Source organism: Diabrotica virgifera, chromosome 1 (assembly GCF_917563875.1).
Source record: "Diabrotica virgifera virgifera chromosome 1, PGI_DIABVI_V3a".
Lineage (NCBI taxonomy): Eukaryota > Metazoa > Arthropoda > Insecta > Coleoptera > Chrysomelidae > Diabrotica > Diabrotica virgifera.
This window is the reverse complement of record NC_065443.1, coordinates 12,301,972-12,316,255: the sequence shown is the minus strand read 5'-3', so window position 1 is coordinate 12,316,255 and position 14,284 is coordinate 12,301,972. Positions and strand designations below refer to the sequence as shown.

The 14,284-nt window shown below is 30.6% G+C and overlaps 1 protein-coding gene across 1 annotated transcript in view; it reads left to right on the top strand.

Moving 5' to 3' along the window:
* Positions 1–14,284, top strand: part of LOC114326202 (succinate--CoA ligase [ADP-forming] subunit beta, mitochondrial) — a 35,973-nt gene that overhangs the window by 12,178 nt on the left and 9,511 nt on the right. Inside the window, exon 5 of the mRNA XM_028274517.2 lies at positions 9,834–10,169. Within this exon, the coding sequence (XP_028130318.2) occupies positions 9,834–10,169 (336 nt within the window). The remainder of the gene's footprint in view (positions 1–9,833; positions 10,170–14,284) is intronic.

Genomic DNA, 14,284 nt, shown 5'->3' with positions numbered 1-14,284 from the left:
TAGCAGGGGTCGGATTTATGAGGACTATTTAGATTTCATTTACGATGGTATTTTGAATATTCCTGCCAATTTTCAGCTTGATGGTAATTATTGTAGCCTCACTCCTATTTTTGAGTCTAACTAGACCGGTCTATATATAATAAAAATTTATTGTAAATTCGTATTTAAATTCGTATTTTGAGATAGAATCTAACACGCGACTATTCACGTTACAGAAGTGAACGCGACTACTCCCGGGTTAAGAAACAACAAACACACTAAGTAAACACATCTTCTTCCTCTTCTTCTTTTTGTATAGACATGACTCTGTCTGTTTTTTCAATGTGTCTCTAGTAAGTTGTCGTTCCATAATTTTCGTGGTCTTTCCACTGATCGTCTTAAGATCCCATTTGGGAACCGTCTCTCGCCCTCCTTGCTACTTTATTTGTTGTCATTCGGCTTATGTGTGCGTTCCATTCTACTCTTCTGTTTTTACCCCGTCATTAATGTTCTTCACCTTGCATCTCCGTCATATACCTGTACTTCTAGCTCTGTCCCATAGTGACTTACCATTGATTTTTCCAAGAGTTTTCATATCCGCTATTTTGAGCAATCTTTCTATCCTCTTTATGTCAAATTATCCTTTTGTCACGTATGTCAATTAAAACATAAAAACATGAAAAAATATTGTAATAATATGCAAATACCCTTACCAAACTAGCACTATTAGGCACACAAAAAGAAAGAAAAAGTAGGGATAGCCGTAAAATATTTGCGAAATATGTACCGATGGCCTTAAGCAAAGTGGTCGTGTAGATATATATTATTATCTCTAAAAATTTCAACATCTCCATTTTCTCTTACCTTCCCACAGTAAAAAGTTGACAAAAAATACCCAACAACCTTTAATGTTTTTAATTCGTTTTCTCTGAGCCTATGTTATTTAAACAATGTCCCAAATAATAATAAATAGTTTGTTTGTTGACCTTTGTTAGATGAATTCAAATGTGGACCGTGAGCCTACTTGATAGTTTTATTTGTTACAAATTACACAATTTGAAGTGCATTTAAATATTCATTGTTAGTCATTTATTTAATCTAATAAAAATCTTTTAGTTTTTATACGCCTTACTGATTAATTAATTACGTAAACATCTTGTTTATCTATCCTTATGATTAAAAAATATTTGATGAATGGCTTATATTGAATGTTTAGTTTTATCTCAGTGTTTATTATTAGGGGTCATTTGATTTATTTCCTTCTTTTCTTTTTAATTTTTGTTTCTCTTTTTTAACCCTTTCAATACGACTTTTAAATGTTATTATATCTTCCATTTTAAATACACACACCCAAACTTATATGGAATCATCTGATATTTCTTATTATTTCGTGCGAATTTAAAAAAACAAACACACGAAGTCAAACAGTATTTATTTTAAAGCAATTTAATAACAAATACATAACAATTAAATAAAACAAATTGAAAGTATCTAGTTGTTTTAAAGTCAATAGCATACAAAATTTCAATGTAAAACGAATAATGTTTAAATTGTTTTTATTTTTGAAGATATTCTTCTTTAGCGACGAATCGATTGAGGGTAAAATTGTATATCAACCACGCGCCTGCGCACACTGACAGTATGTAGTTCATTGCTAATCTTTCAATATAGGTATGTATGACAATGTATGTATCTGTAACCGTGCAAATAAGTCATTAAAAGAATATATTAGTGGTTTTAGGAAATGTATTATTTATTATAATTCTTGTGTTTTTGGATTTGTGTTTCCCTGTAGTAAAATAATAAAATATGTAGGCATAACATGTTTACAGTTTGTCGCCGTGTTGTGTAATTATATCCGAAACTTACGTGTCAATTCAAGTGGCTCGATGGCGTAGTTGGCAGAGCGGTGGGACAGAGAACGGAAGCACACGGAAGGTCGCGGGTTCTAATCCTGGACGATTCATACTTTTTTTTATTTTTCGTTATTTTAATAAAAAATTTTTGGAAGTGGTAGATCAGAAAGTTAGTTTAATTTTTAAATAAAATACAAATAACCTGTTATGTATATTTACTTCGTTTAAATTACCTATATAATAGAGGAATATCTTCGTACGTGCGTACAAAGTACACACACATTCTTTTTTTTTTGTATTTTGTGGTAGTCAGTGTTATCATCTCTAGTCCTTATGCAAGCGTCAGTTTGCGTGGGCACGCTCCTAATCAAATTATCAACATTTTGTTGTGGTAGGTTGCTCCATCCTTTAAGAGCAGCCTTGTTACTAGCTGTGCGGTGTTTTGTGGATTATCCCTAAGACCCCTAGCTCTAATTTTTCTTTTAAGCATATCTCACAAATACTCTATAGGATTAAGCTCGGGTGATCAAGCAGGCCACTCCAAACAAGGGATACCTTCTGCTTCAATGACGTATGTAGTCACTCTAATGGTATGTAGAGGTCCATTATCATGCAATAAAATTAAATTTTCTCCTGTTGCACCTCTCCAGAGCCTGACTACAGGTTATCAACATACCTGTGAGCAGTTATAGTTGATTGGATGAAAATTAAAAGAGTTTTTTTACGGATCACAATTCCTCTCCAGAACATTACACTTCCCCTTGTATATTTGTGAACAGATCTGACAGTTTTCGTTCTTTCTTGTCTTCCTCGACCTCTAAGTACACGATTTCATGGGTCATCTGATTTTACACAAATCCTGACTTTTTTTGAAAATCGCACATTTTGTCAATTCCCAATGTTCCAGTTTTGGTGGTGAAGACACCCATTTAGGCGATCAGTCTTGTGCTGCCTGGATAACTTGGGAACCCATAACTGTCTCCTGCTGTATACTTCTTGGTACGAACTCTTCTTCTTATCGTTTCAACTGAAACAGTTACACCTGTAGCTTCCAAAAGCTGCCTTTGGAGCTGCAGGTGAGAAAGGTGCAAGTTGGGTGTCTTCCAGCTGATTGGACAATTAAACGATCTTGGAGACCCGTTATTACTTTTGGCGACTTTCCCTTGCTTTATTTTTGAGCTTTCCTAGTTCCTGTTACCTAGCATAGGTTTTGGACAGAACGCCCTGTATTACGCCTAGCTCTACAGCTATGTCCCTCTGAGAACATTACTTTCTCCACAAGACCAATAATCTTTCCTCGTTGTAAGTTCTATAACCCCACATCAGACATATTTTCGTTTTTGGACGCAAAAGTTAGTTTATTTTCGTTCAATTTGCAACTCAAGCAAATAACCTATACCGTACCGAGCTGTACTATCCGATTGTCTTATATATTTGTTTATTGAAGTTATACTTCTTTACGCGCGATATGAGGGTCAATTTTTATATGTTAAAACCTACGATCCCGGCGCATGCGCATTATAACTTTGTTCTGATTGGATGTTCAAATGACATGTCAAAAATTATCCAATATGGCAGCTGTAGCGCAGCTGTGGTTTGGACGGTTGACGGTTTGGTTATGTATGGTTGTTGCGTTTTAAAATTTGTGGGAAGAGAAACAACAAAGGTTAGTTAATAGTTTTACTGCCTTTTTAAATAGTTTTCATATTATATTTTTGAAGTTATACTTCAAAATGTTTTAATTTATGTATGTATCAGTCCAGAAAAGGTGTGGAAAAAATATATTAGTGTTTTTAAATATATTTTTCTACAAACGTGTTAAAAATGCAATTTTTAGGACTCCATAGGAGCGTTAAAAATGGTACTTTAAGGTACTAATGCTTTAAAATTTTTAAGGCACTGCAGTTAAAAGTGAATTGTCAAATTGTGAAACGTCAAAATATTTATATTTCATTTATTAACATTAATATTAATAATACAACTTGCGCAATTTGAAAAAGGTGGTTTAAAAGGTTTTTTATTATAATTTTGTGTCTTTGGATTTGTCTTCCTTGGGCGTAAAATAATAAACATCTATTTTTATATTTCACTTGTCACCGTGATGGATAATTATGTATATCTGAAAGGTAAGTAGCATGCGGCTTGATGGCCTTGTTGATAGAGCATTGGACCAGAGATCAAAAACTCGTGAGGTTGCAGATTCAAATCCCGGACGATTCATATTTTTTCTTTGTTTTTTAATATTTGGCATCATTTTTGGTTTTGGTTCATTTTTGGTAATTATTGTTAATTTTTTGTATTGTAGCTGTTAAGTAGGTATATTTATTTCGTTGAAATTGTATTATAATAGAAGTATAACTTCTTACGTGCGTACAAAGTACACACACATTCTTTTTTTTTTTCAATAAAAACCTTTATTCTTCGCAACAATAACAAGTTTTTTCAAAAGAAATAAATATTACTTTGAATTACATGGTGATTCCATATAAGTTTGGCTGTGTGTATATAGATTTGTCGTGTGGTTACAAAAAAAAAACAAGTCTTGAATTTGAACTTTTTGAAACTAAGTTTTGAAAAAAAAATTTTATAACGATTTCCGAAGTGGAATTCGAAACGACAAATAAACGTAATTTCAAACTAAAATTGTGGCCTATTCCCAACTAAAAAAGTAAATTGAATCAATATATTATTCTTATATCCCGTTCATCTATATTATACATATTTTTGTAGTATTTGGATGAGTTTTCTGTGTTTTCCGCGTTTATTTGTATTAAAAATCTTCCAGTAATCTAGAAAGTATGATTGGGTGATGATTGATTGTAAGATTAGTCACTTCGGTAGATAAATTAAAGATACTTTTTAGAGACATTAATGATAGAAGTACTTTTTTGCAGTATTTCGTCTGGGCGTAGCGCCTTATCTACTTTTTCAAGTCATATGGCATGTTCCTACAACCATTCAGTTAACAAAATCTCCGATATGTCCGACTATGACCTTGAAGAATCACCCTGTGCGCTTATTCTTGAATCGAGAGAAAATTTTACTCCCTACTACGCCAGCTCGCTTTTCTACTCTAAAGGAATGAGAGAAACTGTGAACAGTGTTGCCGGATTGTTGTTGAAAATTTGAACCAATCACAAAAGTTAAATATTAGCTAATGACATACCGTCAACTGTCAACCTGATCATTTGTTTTTGTTTTTGTTTACATGATTTTTCGACTTCGGACTCCGACAAACAAAAAAGAAACAGTTTTTCTGAAGAGTGTAGAGTATTTTCCTAAATACAACTCTTGGCTAGTTGTTTTGATTGTGGCTTTTAATTTATTTGCATATACATGCTGTGATAATATTGTTTACCAGCTTTGCACCTTTATTTTATTTCTTTGTTGAGGTTTCTTAAACTCAACATTAAACTGTGCTTAAACCGGCCTTTATTTTCTCTTTTTGTATGTACACAACGTTGACAAAGATTTCTCGTGTTCTCACTAACGTTACATGTTTTGTTTGTTATTCAGTGTGTCTATTGGTTGTTGTTTTTTTTAGATAATGTACTAAAACTATAACCTACCTAACTTTGTAGAATAATCAAGTAATCAACAAATTAAATTCATATTTAGTTTAAAATCATTTTGTTATACAGCAGGATAAAATAATACAAATGATTTTAGTAGCACAAAAAATATGATTATAACTTGGCCACATGATATACTATGCACTATGCTAAAACAAAAAAGAGATTATACACTTTTGTATGTATAAAAAAGAATATTGTGAGGGCAGGAATATCTGTACACCCACTTACATAATTATTTATTGATAATAAAGTTATACATTGATTAAACCAAAGGATATAAACGTTAAACGGATATAAATGGAGAATATATATTCTCTGTTATAACTGATTAGCATGTATGAGAAGTCTGATATCAATATTTGCTCGCTATCCTCTTGTTCTCCGGTTAACATTTATACTTTAGAACTCCTTAATGTTGTTCTGAAGCTATTTTCTTGTGACATTTTTATAATCAAGTATATTCAAATGGGAAATAAGCCACAATTTTACCTAAAAATGATTTTATTAACGTTTCGACGCCCAAGTCGGGTGTCGTTGTCAAAATACAAAATTATTATTTTGTATATTTGTATATTTTGTATAATAATTATATTTGTATATAATTGTAATGAATATTAAAGCTTTAGTTAAAAACACAGCTAACTACACCAAAAATATCAGCGAGGAATCAATGAAATGGAATGATGTGCATATTGTTAAAGTAGAAAAATTAGCCTCCTACACAATTTTATACAAAAAAATTTTTTTTAGAAGGAGTTCTAATCAAGTATATTCAAATGGGAAATAAGCCACAATTTTACCTAAAAATGATTTTATTAACGTTTCGACGCCCAAGTCGGGTGTCGTTGTCAAAATACAAAATAATTATTTTGTATTTTGACAACGACACCCGACTTGGGCGTCGAAACGTTAATTGGTAATAGGTAAAATTGTGGCTTATTTCCCATTTGAATATACTTGATTAGAACTCCTTCTAAAAAAATATTTTTTTGTATAAAATTGTGTAGGAGGCTAATTTTTCTACTTTAACAATATGCACATCATTCCATTTCATTGATTCCTCGCTGATATTTTTGGTGTAGTTAGCTGTGTTTTTAACTAAAGGATATTTAAAAAATATTTGAATATTTAAAAAATATTCATTAAATGTCGAAATATAATAGTAATATAGGGTTTTCCAGTTTTCTTTGCCAAATTTATTATAGGTGTTAGTTGTGAAGGCACATACAGTGGTCCTCCTTTCAGAGCATTTTATTTTTCACATTCTATAAGAGCATGCATTGTATCGCCCTAGTTTTGGATGTGTTCTACCACAAAGAACTTACGAGTAATGCTTTCAATATGTGTATTTAAGACAATGTATGATTAACTGGCACATATAAACTTATTTTTATTTTGCCTAGTGAAATTATCTGAGTAAAATATGATGTTTCTGAGCCCAACACCGAAAGGTACAAATGGGCTTAACTGATTAAATAAAATAAAATATGAAGTTTTATTGTAACATGATCCTCAAATATTTCTAGTAAACAACCACCTATTTTGTTAACATCCCTACAAGCTACCCGTCATGCCATAAAAAGTAATATCCTTGTTTATTATGTATATCGTAAATTGTGCAATTGTAACAGGCCTCTTTTATCCTCTTTTATTAAAATCACTTCTGTCTCTGTTTGGAACAACCTGAACTGCTAGCAAGTCAAAACAACATACTACAGTTTTGACGAAGAAGACAGTTTTAAATCGTTTTCTTTTCTAATTGACTTTGGTTCTTTTCATTAATGTGAGGATTAAAGCTTTCCTGTTTTTTTTTCAGATTCTCTTCATTGGATAGATCTTTAAAATATTTACAGAAAGAACATGCATTTTTTTTGTTAAAAAAATTTAAATATTGTACTCAGTATTGAAAATATTTCCATATAAATGTTTTTAATAGACTGACAATTATTTTCTATGCACTGCTTTAGATACAACCGATACATTTCAGATAAGTTCAAGCCCCCCCTGTAAATATATTCTCTGTGTGCGAGCTAAGCAGTAATGAGATTCCATTATAGGAAAAGAATGTATATGCCTTCTTGCGAAAATATTAATTTCTTTCATCATCTGTCCTTGGACATTCAGTCTTTGAATTTTTTTAACGTTCAAAGCCAACTCTGAAGAGTAAAATTTAGAAATCCAACTGTTTGCAACTGAGAAAATAAAACGCTTAGGAAAAAAATCAGTTACCAAATGAAACAACTCGAATTGTTACACTTTGGAACTAAAATAATTACCATTTTATGACAAAATATATGCGTGACATCTTCACTGAACGTTATTATAGAGTTATTACCATTTGTATTCGTAAATATTGGTTATTGAAGCACTTCCCAACATTTGCCTCGAAACCACTATAATTCAGACTTGTTACTCTTTGAAATATATTTGTATAGATATCTAATAGACATTATTCTATAGATATGGAGATAGATAGAAACGTCCATAAATCTGCATTTGAAAGTTACATTATAACATATACATGTGGATTGAAGGATAAGTTTCAGTGTAAAATGACAAGATCTGACATTGGGAACCCTCTCAATAAAAAAAGAATGTGTGTGTACTTTGTACGCACGTAAGAAGTTATACTTCTATTATATGATTTAAACGAAATTAATATACTTTTTATTTATATTTTGTTTAAATATTAAACTAATTTATACTTACTACTTCTCAAACATTTTTATTAACAGTGCCAAAAATTAAAATAATAAAAGAATAAAACACACACAAACACATTAAACAAGCCACAAATGATGTCTGAACATTAATTGTCGAAAATTTTTTTAACTAAATACGTATTTTCTGAAAATACAATTATATAATAAATATACTTACAATCATAAAATGTATTAAAAAAAACAAAAAAGAAAGTTTCTATTGGGACTCGAACCAGCGCTGATAAGAGCGGTTGGTATTGGAATTCATTCGCCTTCTCCGCTTAGCCATGGACACTATGTGTCATTATTTACGAAGATCGACTAACTAAACGTATTAAACTTGTGATATTTTGAAAATTGATCAAATTATTGTAATTTTGAATTGAAATGATTTAGAATTGAAAAAATACAACAAAACATAGAGTAAAAAAACAATATATTAGGTGAATATTGATAGAAATGATGGTAATCAAATTATATAAATAAAAGTATTACATACTATGTATTTTGGCAGATCAAATAGGTAGGTTTATACCCATGATACATTAACAATTATTACGTACCTGTTGCTTTTAAAAACTATTTAAAAGTCACTACAATATTATAAACTTTTTTGTTTCTGTCCTCACAACAATAAAACTAATATATTATACATTTGTTTACCTTTACCTCCAAACCACAGCTGCCATATCGGATAATTTTTGACATGTCATTTGAACATCCAATCAGAACAAAGTTATAATGCGCATGCGCCGGGCTGATAGGTTTTAACATATAAAAAAATCACCCTCTATCGCCGGTAAAGAAGTATAACTTCAAAAACCTCCCTAAATTGTAATTAAAAACCAAAGTTCCATACAATTGGATCAGCTAAGATATTTCATACAGAAAAGATTATATTATGTGACAGCGAGATGCATAGAAGACTTACTATCACAAAAACAGCTATGAAGATGAAACACATGAAAATATGAAAAACAGCCACATATTATGCATCCCAAACATGGATATTGAAGAAAGCAGATAGAAATAAAATAGACGGTTTGAGACATCTCTCAGTTCTCTCCGCTTTTCTAAGGTTATGTATTGTTATTTTCGCTCCCATTTTCAATTTCTCTTACATACTACCAGTAGAAATTATTACTCCCTTAGGGAGTGACATTTCTCTCGAACATTAAGAGAATTTTTTTCAAGAATACAGCATTTTCGGTTTTAGGGAGCCACGCCTACTTTTACGTCACTTTCTCTTACCATTTCTACTCCCTGAAATTCAAGAATAAGGGCCCTGGTATTAATTATTTACGTCTTCACCACGTATAACTAAATATTCTTTATTTTGGTTCTGAGTCCTGACAAAAACCATCCGGTCGCCAAAAACCTTGTTACCGCATTCTTCTGATCTTCTAGAAATCTGCGGTCGTTGATTATTTATATGTTCATCCACTGCCATTCAAAATTCTTTATTTCGGACAAGCGTCAACCACCCAAATGGCAAAAGTCTCGTTGACGCCTTCAACTGATCTTCTTATAAGCAATTCTACTTGTTCATTGGCGGATTGATACCACTATGGAAGGTTGTCACGAGTGTACCATCCAGTTTTTATTTTCGACTTCCCCACTAGTTATTCCTGTGTGAAGTACAGGCGAGCTCAGATTTACACTCCATTTACGCAGACCATTTCTGCGATATTTCCGTATCTAAAATAACTCGTATTTTATAGATTTCTCTCTGGATGCAAAATTCCGATTCGACGACAACGCCCAATTCCGCCAAAAGGAGCTATTCGCCCTCCGCGATTGGACCCAAGAAGACGAGAAGGAAGTGGCCGCCGCCAAGTTCGACTTGAACTACATCGCTTTGGACGGCAACATCGGATGCATGGTCAACGGCGCTGGTCTCGCCATGGCCACCATGGACATCATTTCGCTTCACGGCGGTTCCCCTGCCAACTTCTTGGACGTCGGAGGTGGCGCCACCGCACAAGCTGTAAAGGAAGCTTTCAAAATCATCACTGCCGATCCCAAAGTGCATGCTATACTCGTTAATATTTTTGGAGGTAAGTAATATTTAAAGTTGGATTTATCTTCTAAATTCTGTATTATATCGACGGGTTTTTGACAAAATATCGTAAGCATCAATTTTCCAAAAATGGGTTTTTTATCTTAAATGGTTCCTTACGATAGTTTACAGCCGATTCAAAATTATTTTTCCCATAATAACATCCTAAGTGTCTAAAATTGAATTTAATTTTTATCGTAACGACCGCATTTCAAACTCATTTTGTGCCTTTGGTATCGTAAACGGCAAGGTAGTACCGACAGATGATAGTAAACGCCATAAATCTGGTCGGTTAGTTTGCATATTTTGCCGCTTACCGTTAAAATAACCGTTAGGATTACTCAGTGTTATCTTAAATGTGTTAGAACTCAGTGCAAATTTTATTTCGGTAGAACAATTTAAAACGAAAATAGTGGTAGTTTTGATAAAACCTCTTATTCAATAGATGCGGTAAGTTTTTAATACTTGTTTTTATGGTTTATTGTCTTTTTAATAGAATTTGAAGTCTAATTTACTAATTTGGTAATGACATAACCTATGTTTTTTAGTTGTTCTTGTGCAAATATCATAAATATTATATTTGCAACAAAAATATATCATCTTGTAGTAAGTTCACTGAAATCTGAAACAAATGTAGGGGAGTCAATATAGAACAAATATTAAAACATAATTTCTAATTCCAAACAACTTTTTTTAATAACAATTTTCGATATTGTGAAATATAAAGCTACTTTACTTTTGAACAAGATTCATATTTTTTGACATACCTCGTGTGAAATTAATAAAATTTAATATCTGATAATAAAAAGTTATCAGTAGGTTCCAAGTTAGGCAGTCATACTGTATAAGAGCTCAAAAAAATTACATTTATAATTTTTTAAGCTTGTTATTAAATGTATTTTAGGTAAGTTATAGAGAAAAATGTTTTGATGACTTTGTACAAACATTTTTTTAACTGATATTTTTGGGTTATTGTATTATATTTTTTTATCTTTCTTAATTTTCTCAAAAAGAAGTTGTTATTTCATGTCTAAGGCAAAATAGTTTAGTGCATTTTAAAGATTACATCTTAAGCTTTAAAAAACACCTATAAACTTGTAATATCTGTTCAAACTTGACTAATACCTACCCTCTTAAAGTGGTAGTAATTCTGTAAAACTACGAAGTTTTCAAAAATTACATTTTTTGGGACGTCGTATCATTTGAATTAAATTTTTGAGATTTTTTTGAATAGAACATCATTTAGTACAGTGTCACAGATACGTATTAAATTTTATTTTTCTTTGTCGATTTTTATTATTAATAATATTTTTTCTGTTAAGATACCTACGTTTCTTATGAATATTCATTTATAGATTGATACCTTGAAACTATCGTATGTTTATCTTAAGCGACAAGCTGCAACTAAAATTTACACAGACAAGGTCTAACAAAGAAAAAAAAACAAATAAAAAGGTCTAGCAAATAAAAATTTCTAACAAATAAAAGTATCGTAGGTTACATAATTTAATAAAATAATGTTATATTACAGTTTTTTTTCTTAAATTAATATTTTTTATGTACTAATTTATCATATTTTCATTAATTATATTAACCAAAAAGTCGGTAGAAGAAAAAGTCGTCTCCTGTAAACTGTGCGTCTTGTCGGTTACGATGTTTTGTCAAAAACCCATCGATATTATGCTTTTCTAGTCATATCGTCCCTGTAGAATCAAAATATTTAGATGATTATCCGGATAACTCTTAATTTTGTTGCTTGTTATATATAGTCTGGGCTGATTATCGGAGAATAGGCCATTTTTGGGAAAAGTTATTTACCAGCAATTTTATTGATGGAATCGAATTATAAGATCCTATATATTAATTATATAGGTATGCAAAGTCCTCAGATAGTGTGCTACTTTTTTTATAAACAAAATGGCGCACGAAAATCGTGTTTTTTTCAATTATTGCTCTATAACTCCGAAGATTTTAACTTTACAACAAAAACACTCAAATAAAAATTCACCGTGATTAAATTCTGCATAGAGACGCGTTTTTCCTGATCTGCTGCGACGAAAATTTTCCTCGGAAAATGCGGGTTTTCCCAACAGAATCTTTAATTTTCAAATAAAGTTTTAGATAAGTAATTATCTACCAATAATTAAATAATTTGGTGACTTAAAAGCCTTTTTGGTTTAGATTATAGTTCCAGAAGCTGATGAAAATTAAACGAATATTTTAGCAACAATTCAATTGTTAATTATTCATTTACGGTCGCAATAATAACCAAAATAATTATGATACACTGATCAAGCTTTGAAATCTTATAAAGATGAGATGCCTATTTAACATTTTGTCGGCAAAATATGAATTTTTTATTTTTTTGCATAATCTTTAAATGTTTTAAAAAAAATAGTTATAAACAAATTAACGTTTCTCAGAAAGTTTTTATTATATTATAATTTTAAAAGATAGCTAAAATGCGCATTTCAAATATCTTGAAAATGAATGCTTTAAAACTTTTTTGCAACCATTTGTAAAAAAGTTATGAAACAGCAAAGTACACATATGATTACTACTGTGTTTATAATTTTTTTTAATTCTTTCAAAGCGTAGAAGTGAGTTTAAAGTACAGGCTAATTATTTGCAAAAAAATATCGATTATCAGTTTAATAAATATATTTTAATTAAAGATTATAAATATATTTTTCTGTAATTTACACGCGCAAAAGTAGAGTAACACAGTACTGTAGCTAAAATTTTCACTCGGAGCGACGACCGGCCGCGTGATGTACACTTTTAATAAATAATGTATGCAGCGTGTCAGTCGCTTCGAGTGAACATTTTAGCTCCGACTCTGTATCAGGCCTACGTTTGCGCTAAAAATTACAAAATAAAATATTTTTAATCTTTGTTTAAAATATAACCATTGCACTAATTTTTGACATTCTTTGTGAGTAATTAGGTTGTACCATATACTCACTTTTTAGCTTTGAAACAATTAAAACAAATTATAAACAACGGAGCATTCGTATATTTATTTTGCTGTTTCATAACTTTTTTGCAAATGGTTGGAAAATTTTTTTAAAGCATTCATTTTCAAGACCTATGAAATACGCATTTTAAGTATTTTTTAAAATTAGAATATAATAAACAATTTCTGAGAACTGTTAATTTGTTTATAACAATTTTTTTTAAAAGATTATGCAAAAAAAATGAAAAATTTATATTTTGTCGACAAAATATTAAATAGTCATCACACCTTTATAATCTTTCTAAGTTTGATCAATGTCTCATAATTATTTTGGTTGTTATTGCGACTGTAAATTGTTAATTAACAATTGAATTGTTGCTAAAATATTCGTTTCATTTTCACCGGCTTCTGAATTTATAATCTATAATAAGAAAGCTTTTATTTCACCAAGCTATATAATTATTGATAAATAATTACTGGCCCAAAAAATTTATTTGAAAATTCGAGATTTTGTTGGGAAAACCCACATTTTCCGAAGAAAATTTTCGTCGGAGCAAATCGGGAAAAACATGCCTCTATGCAGAATTAAATTGGGGTGAATTTTTATTTCAGTGTTTTTGGTGTAAATTTAAAATCTTCGGAGTTATAGAGCAATAATTGAAAAAAATACGATTTGTCGGCTTCATTTTGTTTATAAAAAAAGTAGCACACTATATGCGGACTTTGCATACCTATATTAATAATATATAGGATCTTATAATTCGATTCCAGCAACAAAATTGCTGGTAAATAACCTTTCTTTGTCCTTTACTAATTAGACCAGCGTATTATAACTATTTTTTTTTTTCAAAATTTAAAGATTATGCAAAAAAAAAGAAAAATTTATATTTTGTCGATAAAATATTAAATAAGCATCTCATCTTTATAATCTTTATAAGTTTGATCAATGTATCATGATTATTTTGGTTATTATTGCGATCGTAATTTGTTAATTAACAATTGAATTGTTGCTAAAATATTCGTTTAATTTTCACCGGCTTCTGGAATTACAATCTATACCAAGAAAGCTTTGATGTCACTAAGTTATTTAATTATTGATTAATAATTACTTACCTAAAACTTTATTTGAAAATTAGAGTTTTTGTTAGGAAAACCCG